This window comes from Corythoichthys intestinalis, chromosome 11, assembly GCF_030265065.1.
Source record: "Corythoichthys intestinalis isolate RoL2023-P3 chromosome 11, ASM3026506v1, whole genome shotgun sequence".
NCBI classification, from domain to species: domain Eukaryota; kingdom Metazoa; phylum Chordata; class Actinopteri; order Syngnathiformes; family Syngnathidae; genus Corythoichthys; species Corythoichthys intestinalis.
The window spans coordinates 22,727,952-22,748,102 of NC_080405.1; the positions used below are offsets into that span (position 1 = coordinate 22,727,952).

General features: G+C 39.1%; 1 protein-coding gene across 7 annotated transcripts in view; it reads right to left on the minus strand.

The window, feature by feature from the left end:
- Nucleotides 1–8,932: 8,932 nt before the first annotated feature.
- The window catches only part of LOC130924134 (equilibrative nucleobase transporter 1-like), a 31,829-nt gene continuing 20,610 nt past the window's right edge, over nucleotides 8,933–20,151 (minus strand). For 3 of the 7 annotated variants that reach the window (XM_057850496.1, XM_057850495.1, XM_057850499.1), the window contains 8 exons: nucleotides 19,948–20,040; nucleotides 19,725–19,864; nucleotides 18,885–18,988; nucleotides 13,928–14,071; nucleotides 13,598–13,705; nucleotides 11,380–11,566; nucleotides 9,886–10,009; nucleotides 8,933–9,342 (listed from right to left, as the gene is read on the minus strand). In XM_057850496.1, the coding sequence (XP_057706479.1) occupies nucleotides 9,178–9,342; nucleotides 9,886–10,009; nucleotides 11,380–11,566; nucleotides 13,598–13,705; nucleotides 13,928–14,071; nucleotides 18,885–18,988; nucleotides 19,725–19,864; nucleotides 19,948–20,040 (1,065 nt within the window). In that variant the 3' untranslated portion in view covers nucleotides 8,933–9,177. The remainder of the gene's footprint in view (nucleotides 9,343–9,885; nucleotides 10,010–11,379; nucleotides 11,567–13,597; nucleotides 13,706–13,927; nucleotides 14,072–18,884; nucleotides 18,989–19,724; nucleotides 19,865–19,947; nucleotides 20,041–20,151) is intronic. The other 4 variants (XM_057850498.1, XM_057850497.1, XM_057850500.1 and 1 more) reach the window with 4 other exon arrangements.

Below are 20,151 nucleotides of genomic sequence, written 5' to 3' on the forward strand. Positions count from 1 at the left end.
TCATGTATAGACAATAATAATAATAATATGTGTACTGGCGATTTCCGTGGCTCGTTCGTCGCCGTTCCTACATTCGGTTCTTCCTTTGGGGAGGTGATGTAGTGTATAAAAACACCAGAGACGTCTCGGATGGCTGATGCATGGAGACTTTTATTAACTAAACAAAAACCAGCGGGGGACAGTCAGCCAATTAACATCATTTGAAATAGTCAGAGATTTGCACTGAAAAGCTGGACCAACAAATCACACCCCTATCATTAAAAAAAAAAAAAAAACTTTGGAAATTTGCGGCATTTGGGGAGCAAGCAACTAGGATCAAACGGTATTTCAACATGCAAAAAGACAGTTGCATTTACTGTCCTTTTTCAAAAAGAAGAAAGATGGTTGAAAACGAGTCGGAAAAGCAACAAGCAGCGGCAGCAAGACCGGGTGCAGCAGGAGGCTAGTGCTGCAGCAGCTAGCTAGGTTCACGGACAGCCAGCCAAGCCGGGGCAGGAGGCTGCTACCGTGGCAGCAGCTAGTCAGGTTCAGCGCCACCCGGAGTGGGGGCCAGCTACAGTGCCAGCAGTCAGCCAGGTGGACCACAAACAGCCGGAGCAACAGGCCAGTACCCTAGCATCAACTAGCCCGGTAGAGCAGCCGGAGCAAAAGGCGGGAACCACAACATCAGGCCGCTTACTGGAGATTCAGAAGGAGAGGAGAGCGCACTGAGCGGAGAAGAATGTGGGACATCCAGCGACAGGTCAGGAATGGGATGCACAACTGTTTGGATAGCAGCTCAGTTCAAGGTGAATGCAATAAAGTAGGCCACACTGTTTTGAATTATTTTCAATTTATCTGCTTACATGGGCCTATACAACAATTACAACTGTGTTATTGGAATAAATTATTATAGAAGTAAAATTGATTAATTGATAAAAATGTTCTTAAACCACAGACTAAAGGCAAGACTATAACGACATAGTGATACATTTGGTGATGAGGCCCTAGCCATGTATTAACCATCTAGCCATGTTATTTATGTATTTTTAATGAAAATAATATACCAAAACATTTTCTCCCCAACACCTGGGGGTGCTGCAGCATCCACAGCACCCCATGTCCCGCATCACTGCCTTGTTTGTTATTTCACTTTTCTAATACTTTTTGTAATTGTTAGTGCTTTTTTAAGGGACGGGGAATTTATTAACAAGTTTCCATTTATTTCAGTAAGGCAAAGTGTGATTTTAGAAATTAGTGTTTTGTGATATGAGTTGCGACCTGTTTGTGTTTTGTATGTCCACCGTAATCCATTTTAGTTTACTCTGCTAAGTATTATTAAGGATTCATACCCATACTTGTGGTCATCAGGCAACGGGTATGGAAATGATGTTCTGGGAAAAAGGAAGATTGTCCTGAGCAAGTGATGGATGCTTCCGGCAGCCAAGAACAGGAAACTGGCCCAGAGAGGCCAAAAATGTTATTAATGTTTATGTTCTGGTATTTGATTAAAAAAGCCAATCAATTTTCAAATTGGTGAGAAAAAACTGTAGTCGTGTTTGGCATCAAATTGATTGGGATCGAGCATGGGACACGACTATAGGGGTTATGAAGGACACACAACATCTCTGTCTGATTATTGAAAATGTTTTAAATTTCCAAATCCTTAAAATATATCAATAATATAAGAATAGAATCATTTTCTACCTTTTGGCTGTATTGTGTCACTTTTTGACTAGAAAACCATGATTTTTTAAATTATGCATCTCACCTGTGGAACAAGCTACCTGAATATCTGTGGTGTGTTCAAACTGAATTCCTTTCAATCAGGGCTAAAATCGCTCACAAGAGCAACAACTACGTAACTGCTCTAATACAGTGGTATGATAAAGTATCTGAACCTTTTGGAATTTCTCACATTTCTGCATAAAATCACCATCAAATGTGATCTTATCTTTGTCAAAATCACACAGATGTAAAAACAGTGTCTGCTTTAACTAAAACCACCCAAACACTTATAGGTTTCAATATTTTAATGAGGATAGCATGCAAACAATGACCGAAGGAGGAAAATAAGTAAGTGAACCCTCTGCCTAAGGAGACTTAAAGAGCAATTAAAACCAACTTTTACCAAACAATTTAAGTCAGATGTGTGCCCAATCACTGATGAGTGGTTTAAAGCTGCCCTGCCCACTATAAAACACACACCTGGTAAGAATTATCTTGATGAGAAGCATTGTCTGGTATGCATCATGGCTCGATCAAAAGAGCGGTCTGAAGACCTGCGATCGAGGATTTATATAAAGCTGGGAAAGGATACAAAACCATCTTTAAAAGTCTGGATGTTCATCAATCGACAGTCAGAGAACTTGTCTACAAATGGAGAGTTTAGCAGTGTTGCTTCTCTCCCAAGAAGTGGCCGTGTACCACAGACGACACCAAGAGTTCAGCGCAGAATACTCAGAGAGGTAAAAAAAAAAGAACCTTAGCGTGTCTGCTAAAGACTTACAGAAATCACCGGCACAGCCCAATATCTCTGTACACACATCAACTATACTGGACTGTCTCAGGAAATTAGAATACACAATATTCTAATTTTTTGAGACAGTCCTGTGTATATATACAGAACTGTCTCAGGAAATTAGAATACACAATATTCTAATTTCCTGACTGTCTCAGGAAATTAAAAATATTGTGTATTCTAATTTCCTGACTGTCTCAGGAAATTAGAATATTGTGTATTCTAATTTCCTGAGACAGTCCTGTATATATACACAGGACTGTCTCAAAAAATTAGAATATTGTGTATTCTAATTTTCTGAGACAGTCCAGTATGTAAAACTATGGCCAAGAATGGTGTTCATGGGAGGACTCCACGGAGGATGCCACTGCTGTCCAAAAAAAACATTGTTGCTCGTTTAATGTTCGCAAAAAGGCACTAGGGCCCGGACAACTTGCAAACATTAATGGAAGAATGAATTAAAACTTTTATCAGGATGTTCTGCAGGAAAGCCTGAGGCCATCTGTCAGACAGTTGAGGCTAGAGCAGTGCTTCTCAATTATTTTCTGTCACACCCCACCAAGGAAGACGTAAATGTTTCGCGCCCCCCCCAAACTCTCTGCCGCCACTGTAAATAGTATCATTTGTCTATAAAATTACTATTATAAATACGCATCTGCCTAAAATTGTGTCCTTTTTTCTAATAAAGAAAAAAAGTAACATAGATCAACCTATAATAAAGTATAACTTTATTGACATTGTTTTGTTTGTAACAGAGAAGACTTGACGTGCATCAATTTGCCTTCACATCCAAACTAAAAAATACACTCAAGGTACATTTTTGACCATTTGATACAGAAAAATAAAATGTAATAAAAGCAGTAAATAATAACAAATTAAAATTGATTAGAAACATTCACTCATGGGGACAATGTGCCAAAAAATTTGACCGAAAAACACATCTGAATAAAAGAAGAAAAAAAAAGTGTCCTTGGACAGGACAGTTTTTATTTTTGCTGCTCACAGTATTTACCTCCTTTGCAATGGTGTGGAGTTATTTTGCAATGAGCATGCTAACAATGCTCACTGGCTTACTGATATAACACTGACAAAGCAGGACGATTGTTGGCAATATTTGGCACGTTTTCACTGAAAAAATCAAACGGCTTAACAATGAGATTGGGGTCTTGATTTGGCTTCTGGCTGTCTGCTATAATTATTTTTAGACACAGTAAACAGTGGTCTTTCATCATCACCCACTGTATTAAAAGTCAAAGCTAAAAGGCAACGGCACGAAAAAAGCGCATTCACGGCGGCCGAGGTAGAACCGTAGGTGAGGGCGGTCGTCGTGATGATCCCAAGCCGAAAATGGCACTTCTCGGGCGGCGACGTGAGAACCGGACAAGACAGTGGGTCGCTGCGTGAGTGAGTCCGGTCGGAAAACGGCTTTCGAAAACGGCGGTGGCACACTGCTCTTCATATCTGTTGTCTGTGTGTGCTGAGTGCTCTTCCTTATTTCAAAAATACTGCGCGCACTCTGAAAATGAGAGCGCCACAGCCACCTACTGAGTGGATGTGCAAGTACACTTTATTCCAGTACGGCAAAAAAAAAAAAACATGTTCCCCGAGGTCACATGCGCCCCCCCTGGCATCGCTCTGCGCCCCCCCAGGGGGGCGCGCCCCACTATTTGAGAAGTACTGGGCTAGAGGGAGGATGGATGCTGCAACAAGACAATGATCCAAAACACAGAAGTAAATCAACTTCAGAATGGTTTCAAAAGAACAAAATACATGTTCTGGAGTGGCCAAGTTAAAGTCCAGACTTAAACCCCATTGAGATGCTGTGGCATGACCTAAAGACAGCGATTCATCCCAGACATTGAATCTGACTGTACTGACTAATCCCTGTATTTAGTCAAGCACTGGATGATAGTTAGGAGTTTGTGTTGATGACGTGCGCCTGGTGCAGTTGAAGAAGCGAAGCCAACACAGCGAGTCCATTTCTCAGTTCTAATAATTTATTTTAGGTGGCGTCTAATAACTTAACTCAAATGTTCTTCATCCACATAAAAGTAACAAACCAAAAGACTAAAAAACGTATTTACAACAAACAACCAAAATGAGTACATTCCTTTCCTGCACGCTGCAACTAAGCAACAGTCAAAAACTGTTTGCCCTCCTAACTGCCAACACCTGTGACATGATTAGCTGTCATTTTAAACGTACCTGGGCTGATTCCAGGTCAGTGGAAAGACGCGATTGACAGCCTCTAGTGGCGAGGAGTAAAATTACATATAATAATACAAATCAGGAATATGGCTCTTACACTGACTGAACTCCAGCAGTTTTGTAGGGAAGAATGGGCCAAGACTGATCGATGTGCCAGACTGATCTGCAGCTACAGGAAGCGTCTGGGTGAAGTTATTGCTGCCAAAGGGGGGGACAAAATATTAAATGTGATGGTTCACTTACTTATTTTTCGCCCAACTGTGATTGTTGGCATACTATCATCATTGAAATATGAAAACCTATAAATGTTTGGGTAGTTTTAGTTAAAGCAGACAATGCTTTTTCATCTGTGTGATTTTGACAAAAATGAGATCACATTTGACGGTGATTTTATGCAGAATTGCAGACCCGTGCCGCCCATAAAGCGATTTAGGCAACCGCCTAAGGGCCCACCAGCGTCCAAAAAGGTGTCAAAAAAATATTCAAATAATATTTGATGATAGCAGTATCCAAAAACGTATACAAAACAATAAAACAAAACAACAACAAACCCGTTCATAGTAAGTCTTTAAATAATAATGAAATCATTTTTCTAGTGTGCCTTCTGCCCGTTTCACTTTTTCCTGTGATGCGATAATTTCACTACAGACCCTAATCTCATTCACCACCCAGCAGACCAGCGAGCTACCTGAAGGTGCTATTTTTAGCCTCCGCAATTGAGCGACATTACGGTGACAAGTCAACTTTATGAAAAGACAAAAGCCCTCCGGGACCAAGAAGAAAAAGAAAGAAGACAGCAAAGACGTGAAGAAAAACAGAGGTTTGTTGTAATGATTTTTTTTCAACAGCATAAGCACGTAGATTTAGCGCAACTTCAAGTTAGCGGTTATTTACATAGAGATAATATTATTTAGTGCTAAAGCAAAATTATACTGTATCATTAGCCAAGCTGTTGTTTTAGAAATATTTTCCGTATTCAGCCAGCTGTGGATTAGTTTCAGTTAAATTTACTCCCCCTCAAATTTTAGAGAAATTTGAACTAAGTGTATGGGAGAATAAAATTTGTCTTGCTTATTTTCATGTGATGTGAACCACTTTTACCTTGTGTTAAATTGTGCTTTTAAATAAATTTGCCTTGCCTAAAAGTGCCAAGGTTAATTAAATAAATACACCATTAAATATGGAATTAATAATTTCAAAGTTCTGTGGTATGGGGGACTAAAAGTGCCACAGATTTAAATGCAAAAATTTGTTATTAAATGCGTCATTAATTCATTAAAATGGCGATCACGTTCATGTAAAAACATATTCAATTTATAATTTTTTTCTGCTTTCATAATGTATATTATTTAATTCATTATTTTTATTGGATAGTCCTGTGTAGTTGACGTTTTCAAGAATTTTTCTTTTAACTACAGCCATCAAAGATAGTGGCCTGATCCAATAGACAGGTACAGTAGGCTGCAAGAATTTAGGCGCTATTATGGTTATGTCATGCTGGTTTCACAATCAACAGCTATTTGACTAATATAATGTAACATTCCACTTTCTTCTCTTTGTAGACGCTCTTCTGAAATATTTTCCCTCTACATCTGTCCATCATGGGCCATCTTTTACAGCGAACTTATCCACATCAGCACTAAGTCCAAGCCCACCAAGTCCAGGAAAGAAGTGCACCTTCCAAAACAACTGTCATATGAAAGTGCAATAGATGCTTTTGCATCAGTGAAGCCAAGTTGAGTAAGGTTATAGGTCAAGGTGAAAAAAAAAAGTTTCATTTTAAAGTGTTCTGTGTGTCTTTATATAGGTTTGTGTGGGTGGGTGTTAATCATATTGTAATAACAATTCTAATTTATTTAATGCATTTGTTTTTGAAGTGTTTTTTTTTTATTTGTGCTTTTGAATAGTTATTACAGTATTTTTCTTTTAATTTATGCACTTGTTCGTTGTCTTTTTTATGTTATAAATTACAAAGAGATAATGTGCGTTTTCAGTGTGAGTGTTTAAATATATGTGGTGAAAATGTGGGTGTGGGGGGGGGGCAACAAATGTGTTGCCTAGGGCACCAAATTGGTCAGGAACGGCCCTGCAGAAATGTGAGAAATTCCAAAAGGTTCAGATACTTTTTCATACCACTGTATGCAGGGCCGGAGTGGGACTCATTTTCGGCCCTGGAATTTCATGCCTCAGACCGGCCCACTCATTTAAAATTATGTCATTATGCATACACGTGTTAAGTTCAGTGTTCTCTAAAGCCGTGTACTGTAATTCTGTGTATTCCAATTCAGTGCAGGCCATGGTTGTTTAACAAGGTGGCTTTATTTTAACAAGTGCAACACAACATATTTTGAACAAATTTAAAAATGGATTTTAAAAAAAACTATATTAAATGATACATTTGAAAAATAAATTAGGTCTGTCAAATGATTAAAATTTTTGATCGAGTTAATTACAGCTTAAAAATTAATCGTAATTAATCGCAATTCAAACCATCTATAAAATATGCCATATTTTTCTGTAAATTATTGTTGGAATGGAAAGATGAGACACAAGATGGATATATACATTCAACATAAGGTACATAAGGACTGTATTTGTTTATTATAACAATAAATCAACAAGATGGCATTAACATTATTAACATTCTGTTAAAGCGATCCATGGATAGAAAGACTTGTAGTTCTTAAAAGATAAATGTTAGTACAAGTTATAGAACTTTTATATTAAAACCCCTCTTAATGTTTTCGTTTTAATAAAATTTGTAAAATTTTCAATCAAAAAATAAACTAGTAGCCCGCCATTGTTGATGTCAATAATTACTTACACAATGCTCATGGGTGCTGAATCCTATGAAATCAGTCGCACCCAAGCGCCAGCGGAGGGCGGCAAAACTCCATAAAGCACAATTAACAAGTGGGCATGTCATTGTACTGTCATTTAAATCTGTCTGAGCAGGGCATGTGCGTTAATTGCGTCAAATATTTTAACGTGATTCATTAAAAAAATTAATTACCGCCCGTTAACGCGATAATTTTGGCAGCCCCAAAATAAATGAATAAATAAGACCTTTTCTGCAACATCAAATATTAACAAAATGAGTGCTTACAGATAAAACAAACATAGCAACATAACAATATGAAAAATAAAGAATACGTATTGCACATTGTAACAACTTCTAATGATACTATTATCCATTTTCCATTTCCACTTTAAAAACGCCACGTAATTGATTATATTAATTCTAATGTTCACTCGCTGAACGACATGGCAATCCTACCTTCCAGCTCTGCACCTGTGGTGTGTTCATTATGGCTAATGCTTGCTGCTACATATCCCTTGTGAGGTGCTACAAGAAGCCAAAGTTTCCACAATTACATATTGTCGTATCACACGGTGCAAGTTGCATTTTATTCGCCATCTGGCCTTACCACTTTCGTTGTAATCCTCTGTAGTTTGAGGCAGCAAGGTCGTTGCATGAAAAAAATTAGCTATTTTCGCGCATTTTGCCGATTCTTTCACGAGTGCTTTTCTCTTTTTAATTCTTATTTTTCAGCGCCACCCTTGCTCTTTTTATCCATCCGAGCACCGAGATAGCAGCTAATTTGGCTCAATACAGACTACAATTAGGGGGCGGAGCTGCATGCTGTATTTTTCGTCTGCACACGTGAGGATGAGTCTGGAAAAAAAAATAATACTGTTTTTTTTTTTTTAAGACGGCCCACAGGGACAGCGGTAACAGAATGTAAGTTATACTCAGTGACACTGTCATAAATAAATACCAAACAAAAAATGATAACAGTGTAATTTTTTTTTTTTTTTTTTAATAAAACGCGGACCGGCCCATCTGGCCGGCCGGCCCTTCTGGAATCGTCCAGAAGCTCCCGATTAGTCACTCCGGGCCTGACTGTATGTAATGTATGACTTTTGCTTTTTATCCATTCATTTGTGGTTTAATTTCTACTTCTTGTTTTAATTGTTTCCTGTTTTAAATGTGTCTTGCTAATTAACGTGATGTAAAGCACTTTGAATTATTTTGTGCTGAACTGTGATTTGCAAATCAAATTTGCCTTGCCTTTTGCAGATGTTTTACAGCCTACGCATTGTGCAAACATTGATGAGTTTCATTTGTTTAAAAAAAAAAAATATATATATATATATATATATTTTTTTTCACAATGTAATAATTTACTACAACCAATGTTTATTGAACCTATTTATGTTGAGCAGCCACATAAACAAACAAAACAAAAACAAAACCTAAAAACATTCAGTACAATATAAATATCTCATATGTCTATTCCACAATGTGGAGCAAGATGTACAAACTTTGTGTTCAATAAGAAATATGACGATTTCTTGAGCCAATGTTCAATAGCTTTACAAGCACCATTATGTTGTATGGCAAAGCAGTATACCATAATTTCTATTCACATTTACAAATCATTGATGTATGGATGTGTGAATGCTTTCTAGGTCAGGGAAACCATCGACTCGACTTCAGTAACAGTGACAGTTTTCGTAGCAGTGCTGGTGTTGGCTTTTGCCCGCTGCGATGCAAGCTTTCGACAGTGCAGAAAAACATTCAGCGGATGACTGAAAGAGAACAGGATCAGTACCGTCAGGGCGATGTTCACCTGCAGACACATGAATGAAGAGAAGATCACTTTTATGAACTAAATCAAAACAGTACTCTAAACACAAAAACCAAACTGCAATCTGTATAGGCTTTAGCTGTGTTTTTGTCTTTTTCTGTTTAGGACTCATGAGCTGACCAAACCTTTTGACAACTAACTGCACGTTTTGCTTACAAAAGATATTCTTGATCCTGAGTCAAAACGGTGATGTGCTTAAATAAGCAAAGCACTGCACAGCATCTTATTTTCTTTTTTTCGCCTCATTTTGACATTTGTAAACACAGCAAATGTGATGGCCCAAAAGATACTTGCAAAGAAACTTTGTAGTTTCACATAGTTTGGCAATCACTACACTATTTTAGAGTAATGCTTGGTATTTCTTAATTGTCATCAGATTTTTATTATTTATTCCATTCTTCCATTTCAAGTCCTTTATCGTTGTTGCTTTCTCTCTCTGACAGAAGAGTGCCAGCAATTTCGTCCAACTATGAAGATACTGTAGCTATGTGTAATATTATCTATGGTCACAAGTCATTCGCTTACATATAAAGGATCTCCATCCAGAAGTTCCTCCACAACAGCAAAGCAGGCATACTGCAGTAAAGAGAACACTGCCGAGAGTGTGGTAATAAGGCCATAAAGCTTCCCAAAATGACATGGTGGGAAACTAAACACATAATACATACAGAAAAAGAAGAGAAAGGGAGAGGTTAGCGGATTCTCAATATCACAATGTTGGAATTAAGCATGTCTTTTGAGATGAAACAAAAATACAGGTAAGCTAATTAACTAAAATATAATAAAGTATTTAGTACCGTATTGGCCCGAATATAAGACGGCCCTGATTATAGACGACCCCCTCTTTTTCAAGACTCAAGTTTGAAAAAAAAGACTTTTTGAACACCAAATTGATTTTTACACAGAAAATAATCACAGTACGTATGAAACAAATGATTATAACAATATACAGTATTTTAGAGAAAAAGCATGTTATTTTGCCCCATTCAAATCTTAATATCTGAGCATTTAAATATGTAAACTAAAGTGCAATCACATTCGTAAATGAATGGCTTCTGGTTTTTGAAATGTAAATAAACCAGTCTATTGTGATAAAACAACAAACTTGCAATAACTGCATTAACCATCAAAGTGAAGTCTAACTGTAACTGTAGTCTTGAAACAAATCAGAATAAGGAAAAGCATTGTGAATAAAATAATGCAAACTGGTTAAACTTGAGAGTAGCTGAGATCTCTCATGACAGAACATCACTTCAATGATATCTGGCGCAATCTAGCGTCGTGAATGGGTATAATGTCTAGACCGCGAATATTAGACGACTCCCGCTTTTTCAGTCTTATTTCAATGCAAAAAACACGTCTTATATTCGGGCCAATACGGTATATATAAAATAAGGTTTTAAATTCTACTGAAAATCAATGTATTGAACATACCTGTACTACACTTGTTTGTAGGACTGCACAATATATCGTTTTGTACATTACCATTGCGATGTGCGCATGTGCATTAGTTCCATCGCAGGACGTGCAATTGTTGTTGTTGTTGTTTTTAACACGCATGTGTGCTGTCAAGGTATATGAAAACTGTCCAAGTGTGTCTTAATGTGTACTAGACTGTGTGGAGCACCCTATTAATTGGTATTCAACAGTATTATATGAATACAATGTGGTCATGGTGAGTCAGCCCAAGTCTTCCCAAACATAGCTATCCAAAGTCATCTTGTGAAAATTCTTACAGTTTTAATATCGCAAACCCTCAAAAGTTACAATGTCAGTTTATTCCAACATTGTTCAGTCCTACTACCTTGTGCCAAATGAACTAGATTGGCTATCCAGCATACTGTTAAAATTGCAAAAGAATAGGAACTACTGTGCCATTTTTTTCTTTTTTATCAAATGTGAGTCAGACACTGTACCTTTAATTGATGATAGGCTAGCTAACATGTTTTATCTTTAGGAATGGGATGGAAACGGTTCACACTTTTTGTGGGCTGTGGCGTTAATTTAAAATTTACTCACACCACTGCGACAAATACAGTCATTCCGCCATACAGGAAACTGAAGTCGATCATTTGCATGACAAAAGTGAAGTATTGAAGTGGCAGCACGGGGATGGAAGAGCAAATTGAGAACAGCAATGCCAGCACTGATGTCAGGAAGAAGGAGATTATTGCTGAGTTTAGGTCGGCCTCTTCTTCACTCATTCCTATGAACGAACACACATATATGCACATACAAAGCCATCTAATTGATTCAGGAAATCCACCACTATACTTGTCAATTACGTAAAATTATGTATGTTATGTAATGCTATTGGAAAAGCATGCTTCTTTTTAAATGAGGCTTCCCCACAGACAGAGTGTATCTGACATGATATGGAGCAAGATATTTTTGCAAAAAGATGAAAGTTCTAGAGCAGGGGTCCCCAAACTTTTTCCTGTGAGGGCTACATAACTTTTCCCTTCTCTGATGAGAAGTTTGTAAGAGAAACGGTGTGACAATTGCAGGAGTGCCTAAATGTAAAAATTCATTGTTTTTCAGAAAGCCACAATCAAATAACCCTTTCTGGATTCTTCACGGAACAAAAGTAAATATAAATATAATATATAATATAATATAATGTAATGTAATATAATAATAACATTATTGATTAAATAGATAATAACCAAATAACCCTAAAACAGGAAATAATTAACACTATTGGGAAAAAAAATATATATATATACCGTAAATTCCGGATTACAAGCCGCTACTTTTTTCCCTCATTTTGAATCCTGCGGCGTATGCAATGATGCGGCCAATTTATCAATTTTTCTAACGACCGCCAGGAGCACTCGAGCATAAAATGCAAGCATAAGACACGTGGAATATGTGTGTCGAGGAAGACGCTAGTTGGCACTCTTACCTGTATTTTAACTTTGTGCTTTGTGCATGAATAAAAGTAGCAGACCCTCATCTTTGTGCATTAGTAGAATTAGCATAGCCTGGTACCCCAGACTCACCGCTGTTCCAGTTATTGAGTCTGGCCACCATTAAGCGGATAAAATTTTCAGGGCGGAGCAAGCCACAGCAAACAGACAGCGGAGTGGACCAATCAGCGACGGGCGGGACGAGGGACTTGCGCGCGGAAGTAAACATACGAGGAGAGCGGAGTTTATTCAACATGGCTAGCGCGAGACAGACTGTTGTCACTGACTTGTGTCGATGTGTTTTTGGTCATTTAAAACTGATTTTACCTTGGATTGGAACATATTTTCGGCTCTCCTGTTCACCATCTGTGTTGTGGAGACGACTTCCTACGCGGAAGAGTGACACTGCTCGTTAACAGCACATCACGCAAATAAACGAATCTGATTTATCGATTGATTTTGTACTTGTTCGAGAGGGCGTTAATGGTCTGGGTCTCAGACTAATTTCTCAGTGTTTGAAAAACACACGGAGAACAGTCTGGCCATGCCAGGCAAGAATTAGCATACCCGCATCATGCTAGAAGAATTGGATTTGACGGTTCCGAGTTGAATTGAAGGCTTGGATGGTCAGCGGCGTCAGATCGTTTACAAAAGTGGTCGTATGCGAAGAGCAACTTTTGCAAAAGTCTGACAGCGTGGAGCAGCGTGAAAAAAATCCACCATCACCAACGGGTTTCGAAAAGCCGGTCTGCTGCGTGAAGAGGACGACACGCTAAGGAGTGAGCTTGAGGAGTCAGCTAAGTGCCGTGTTGCTGGCGCTGTTTGGAAAGAAAAGTTAAGGTATTGTAACGATGACAAATAGTAACCCGTTAAGTTAGGTTGCAATTCTTTATTTTGGAAACTCGTCGAACAACACACGACTGCTGCCTCTAGCAGCCGACGCACACACACAGACAAACCCGCAACAGCAACGACAGCACGTCTCTTGCTCTTCCGCACCTCCCTTACCTGTAAGTCACGCGCTGTATCATAACCCGATTAGTTAAAATATGGTATTTAAACTTGGAAAACTGTGTATTTCTTTATAAATATTTCAGTTTAATATGTGGGCACACGCGGCTTATAGGCAGGAGAGGCTTATGTATGTACAAAATGCTTTTTCCTTTAAAAATGTACTGGGTGAGGCTTGTAATCCGGGGCGCTCAATGGTCCGGAAATTACAGTATATATATTGTTCAGGGGGCGGACCAAATGTGGAGGCGGGCCGTATCCGGCCCACAGGCCGTAGTTTGGGGACCCCTGTTCTAAAGGGTCAACCACAGCCGTACCTGGGACCGGAGGTTTGCGCTTGTGTCGGTCTAGGATAGTGCCATGAATGGGAGCAACCAGCAATCCACACATCTGTGTAAATGCAAAGGCGTTGATGTACTTGCTCACTGCCAATGCATAAAAAGCAAAGTTGAGATACAGTATAACAATGAATTTCCAGTGTCACACCTCTATTAACATTGCAATCAATCGCTATCATGCCAACCAACATTTTACTAATGTGATATTACGTCTATGTGGTATTCTGGGGCTGATGTACTGGTATTGTTACTGGTATTGTTAGGACTGAGAGTTTTTGTGTGCATATTTACTAACACATGCACACATACCAATGGATGCATCTCCATCAGCCAGACGCTCCAGCGCAGGGTTGAGGGTGCCAATGAACACGAAGTGTCTCAGTTGGATCACTGACAACCAGAGGAGGACCAAGAAGAAGAATTTGGACAGAATGCACTCACGGAAGGTTTTCTCTGAATAACACAGAAGAAGCCATAAAGCAGGGGCCATTTTCAACTCGAGTGCTACTCCTGCTAATCCAGCACCACTGCCTGTTTCTGAAAATGCTTAATGTTGACAGCAAAAGTTTTTTTTTCTTTTTTTTTTTAAAATCTGTCCTGTACAGCTGCTTGACACGAAGAAAGCAATTCTGAGTGTCCAAATGGTCTTAACACTTTTAATGTATCACATGGAAGTATGATATACTCCCATTGTAATGATTATTCATTTTGTTTCGGTTATTAGGAGAAAGCAGTGAGCAGGAAGAGGCTATGGGGGGCAGAAAGGGAGATAGAAAAGGAGAGAGAGACAGAAGAGAACAAACTACAACAAGAAACACATTCAATGCCGACACTAACTATAAATATCGTAGCGCTATCGTTAACTAATTGTATTTCCGGATGACAACATGCGGGGGCCTGATGACTGAGGAGAAAAGGGATGGGGGGAGAGTCAGAAAAAGATGTGATTAGGTGGAGTGGAGTGTGCACAAATCAGCAATGTGAAGTGTAGATCCTAGTATTGTTTGAATCACTTGTAAGTGTGGATATGTTAACATCCTATTCTATGCTGCCTGATCGCAAATCCTGGCACCGATAGTTTCTCTTTTTGAGAGTGTCTAATTGCAACAAGTCATGCGTGAATCCCATCAGATGTGTGATAGCCGTGCAGGCAAGTGGAAATGCTGCTCAGGGGCCACCCTAGGGTTGAGCCAGCTCAGCTCGTCCCTACTCCTGCAACTCCAGCAAGGGGGCCTCCGTCACCCCGCCCCCCCCCGCAACCCAGGGTGGTCCCCCAAAACATCTGCGCCCCCATTAACCCTTTAACACCGAACGTGTCGGCAGCGACGCGTTTACGCATATCGTCTTTGAAGCTTCGTCACGCTGTAATTACGTCACCCATTTGCCGCTGGTTGGTCTCATTTGAAAGTGCGGAAGTTGATGTCCACACCAGTTTTTATTTGAAGTCAATCGACCAAGAAAAACGGGAGATAAGGTCATTTGAGTTTTATAGTTTTATTGCACTCATAAATATGCATTAAAACGCTGCATGGACCACGTATCTATCTCCACATTTCCATCCATCCATTTCCATCCTTTTTCAAAATCGAAAGCAGCACAAAAGACTACATATCCCGAGAGCCGTTGTGATGTCAAGAAGGACGAACCAAATGTGATCATTTTTCATACATTTCCGAGCGAGGCGCCAACTAATGAAAGGGAGGCATGCGAAGCAGGCAACAGCCGGTTGGTTTGAGCGTGCGACTTTGAAACGTGCAGAATGAATCTAAAACTACATTTAGCGCAAGCTAATGCATTATTTCATTAACTCAAGGCAGAAGATGAGCCGTATTTGTCGTTGTTTTCTTTGGATGAGTCTGCGTCTCTGCGAGTAGAAGTGACAGCAGCGCGCAAAATGCGAAAGAGTAGGCTGTGTGACGTGTGTGACGCAACTCCGTGAGCTGTTCATGAAGAAGCTTTATTGAGTGCGCAAAAACAAAAACAAAAAAAACTTTATTGGGTCGCATGCCTGAAAATTTTGAATTGAACTGAACTACTTGTCAATATTTTTTAAAAACTTTTTTTCAATGTTATATATTTTTTTTCTTCACTATAATCTTTTCAATTTTTATGTAGATGTGTGTTCGAGAAGCTTGATTGCATGTATGTACATACTTTTGATAAGATGATGGGTACAACACTTAACTTCACAGAGAGATCCTCCAAACCCTTTTTGTATTAGATGATGAATATAATTTTTTTTCTCACTATTTTGCACTGTATACCTGTTTTGATCATAGTATGTGTAAAGGACAAAAACGCCTATGACCATTCCTGCTGTTTGTGTTGAATTGTCAAGCATAAAACTATTTAATCTTGGTTTTTTCTATTGAATGTTTATCCTAACAAGTTGAATAAATATTATCACGCTTCAAAACGGTTGGTTGAGCATGTTTGGTTGTCAATGGGACATCAACATTACAAATTTTGAAAAAAGATTTGGGGATTTTTTTGTCTTTTTGGGTCCAAAATGTGGATTATAATTGGTCAGTGAAGAAAACAACAGTTTGGACATGAAGTTCAAGGTGTGCTGAAAAAAGGGACCCAACTTGGCCATTGTAAACAATTTTTTCTTTGAAATATAAAGGCAACATAAAATGCATGCAAATTCGGCCAAAATAGGCTTAGGTGTTAAAGGGTTAACCGGCCTTCAGGGAAGGGATGAGAGGATGCAATTTTAATATAGGGTAGAGGATCTTGCGTATTTCTTTGATTTCACAGGGAAATTAATCGTTCATTCCGAAGTGTGTTCCTTTTAGTGCTCTTCCTTTTGATTTCATGAGCGTTTTATGATGAAGGTGCGCAAATATGTTCCATTTCCTCTAGGCTTCGCAAGGCATTGCGTGAGTGCGAGCTTTCAGATGAAATTTTGTCCACTGTTTCTTTTGGTAGTTTAAGGGATGTTACCATAAATGTCTTGATTAAAGCTTCTTGATTGTCCGGCGCGCTTTCTTTGATGCCTGAAAAAAATGAGATTGTCCCTAATACTTCTAGACTGGATGTCCAAAATTGTGCCTTTCATTATTTTGTTATGCGGTTTGACGGCTTCGAGTGAGGCAGCGATCGACTCTATGCAAGCTTTTAGCGTAGCATTTTCTGTCTTGAGCTCTACTACCACGTTTGTGTGAACACAAAGCTTTCTTTGAAGAGCATACGACAGGAGAAAAAAAGTCTTAAATAGCATTATTATGTGAATTAGAATCATATTTTGAGACGATTCGACTATATACAACAATTTAGCAAAGCGCAGATGATGAGAAATTAGTCTTTTAATCTACCGGTTAGCCACGCCTACCATTATAGGGCTCAAGCGTCCCCAACAGGTGGATGATGTCAGCGGGAGACTGGGCTCATCGGTTTTACTATACAGCCCAGTGAGGGGGAATTATTCAGAATGAGGAAAACGTGACGAAGACAGCCGCAAAATGTCATTGTTTCAGTCTCTCTACTCCAATATTTTTACAGGATATTCTTTTTATCCAAGTATTTTTCCCCAATAGCTAAATAAATGGTTTGAGAAGGACCAGTCAGCCCGTCGAGGGGGAACTATTCACAACGAGGAAAACGCGACAAAGAGATCTGCAAAATGTCATTGTTTCTGTCTCTTTACTTCAATATTTATACAGGATATTCTTTTTATCCAAGTATTTTCCCCAACTGCTAAATAAATGACATGGTCATGGCAAATATCAGTCTTGTGCTAAATGGAATATGAAATAATAAAAATGCACTTATTCAGGACGACATGGCAAAATTACTCCATAATGGTCAAAACTGTCAACTTCACCTTTACTGTCGCACCTCCCGAACGATATTTTATGACACCTAAATCGGACATATGTCATTTCCCTTCCCCGGCTTCAGAGAATGTAAACAAACAAAGAGGCGTGACAGCTAGCCGACATGCTAACCTGAACCAAGTGATGTTTCAAAGTCTTCGAAGCGGAAAATCACACATAACTAGCCCGGATTATTTGACATGACGACTGGGTTGTCGATTGTCTTCGCGGATCGGCAAACCGCCCGGCGGAGAGCAATTTACAGCTCGTTCCCTGGAGGAGGACGGCTGCAGTTGTTGTGCAGCTAACGTGCAGCTAATGTGCATGAGGAGAGCTTTTTACATGCCTATCAATGATCAAATGTAAGTAGTCCTTTATTTAAAGAAAGTTTGTAGTGTTTACTTTGTAATCGCTGTATTCGTATTTGACATAATACAAAACAAGATGTTTACTCACTTCCTCGTAATTCCAATGGTCCCACAGTAGTAGGGCTTGTTTTGGCCAATATCCACGGTGAATGGGAACCTTTTGAAACTCCAAAAAGGCGCACACGCCTCTCCCTCATACAGCAAGATTTTTCTGCAGCCGTTTGGCTGGCGTGATGTGAAAAATAAACGTATTAATCCGAAAAATCAGCTGAATCCGTAGTCCTCATACACAACAGTAGGCTGTATAGTGAAGAGGAGTCCTTCTCCCGTACATGTCACACCGCCCTCCTCCTCAATGCAAGACCGAAGCCAGAAGTCACTCATTTTCATGGCGCGGGATTAAAAAAACTAAATAAATATAGCGATCGCTTCCACACACATCCAAGCAGTCCATATCATTCAGGAGCATAAAATACCGCGTGTATTATGAAATAAACATGGTTTTTCTTGTCACATGCACTTTAAGCTCTTTAATCACTGCTTATAAAATTTCCAAAGCAATTGGTAGTTTCCTATCGATTGATCCTATATCCGCGCTGATAAACTCTCCAAGAAATCTTCCGTCAACATAGCGGAGTCAATCGCTTTTTCGCCTTTTCACACTTTGCCGGGAGATCGCTGCGATGGCTGGATGTTTCCATGGTGTTTCCTCAATGAGCAGCGGATCAGAAAAAGTAAAACAAAAGATTGTGGAAATTTGAAAAAAATACGTAGTTGATCTATCCTGAGCAGAAGTGTTAGCTCCTGTTGTTAGCTCTGTTGCCGGGTATCACAGCATGTTCACGTCACCTTTGACCGTTGACAGCTAATTTTTGCAGGCCTGAAACTTTCTTAGTATTTTCAGCGACAAGAAGCCTGGTTGGCAACTAGCTAAGAGCATTCAACTGTCTGGAATGAACTATGTTAACATGAATTCAGTGTTGCCACAGTTACTTTTAAATAGTGTAGGGCCCTCTGCCAAACTTCCACATCTGTGCGTAAAGGCAGGATTTATTTAGTGTAATTTATAATTGCACACACCAGTCTTTTTAAGTTCCTCCTGATCCGGTGGATTATCGTCCATTGTCATTTTAGAGTCAGTCTCCACAGTTCCGTTGGTCTTCCTTGATCTTCTGCAGGATATCCTGAGATCAGAGAGGACGATCAGAGAAAACAGTAGGCCTCCTTTGGTATTTCACTATTCTAGTACCATGTTTTTCAGACTATAAATCTCACCTAAGTATAAGTTACACCAGCCCAAAAGTGTGGAATAAAGAGGAAAAAAAACATATAAGTCGTACCGGAGTATAAGTCGCATTTTTGGGGGAAATTTACTTGATAAAATCCAACACATAGAACAAATATGTCATCTTGAATGGCAATTTAAAATAAAAATGCAATAGAGAGCAACATGCTGAAAAAGTGTACAGTATGATAATGTTACATGATGCATGAACAACGAAATGCGAACGTGGCTGGTATGTTAACGTAACATAGCTAGTAAGAGTTAATCAGATAACTATAGCATAAAGAACATGCTAACAAGTTTACCAAACCATCAGTGTCACTCCAAAACACCAAAATAACATGTGAAATGATATAATAATGTGTTAATAAATCCACACATAAGTCGCTCCAGACTATAAGTCGCACCCCCAGCCAAACTATGAAAAAAACTGCAATTTATAATCCCAAAAATACGGTACTTTTTGTAATAGTTGGTGTTTTTTTATGGACGCGGAATTTCCATTTGTTTCAGTAAGGGAAAGTGTAATTTGAGAAATGAGTGTTTTGTGATAAAAGTTGTGACCTGTTTGTGTTTTGTACTTCCACCATAATCCATATTAGTTTACTCTGATGAGTATTATTTAGGATTCATACCCATACTTGTAGTTGTCAGGCAATGGGTATGGGATTGTGGTTCTGGGAAAAAGGAAGATTGTCCTGAGCAAGTGATGGATGCTTCCGGCAGCCAAGAACAGGAAACTGGCTTTGAGAGAGATGCCAGACTCGTATGCAAACTGTTGAGAAAAAGCTGAGCTCATCATTCATCAATAAAGCCTGTAGTATGACAAATGCCAACACGTCTTCTGCTTATATGCACTTTAACAAGGAGGAATACGCCCGATGAAGAGTCGAAGGCCCCATTGTAGACAGTGATGATGGTGGAACGATGAGCTCCGAACAGATTTGCCACCTTAAGAAAGAGAATTCAAGAATTACAATTAAAAAAAAAAAAAAAACGGCGGATGTGTGCACTCAAATGTGTGGTAAGGGGTTTCGTAAAACCTGAAATAAATTCAAAAAG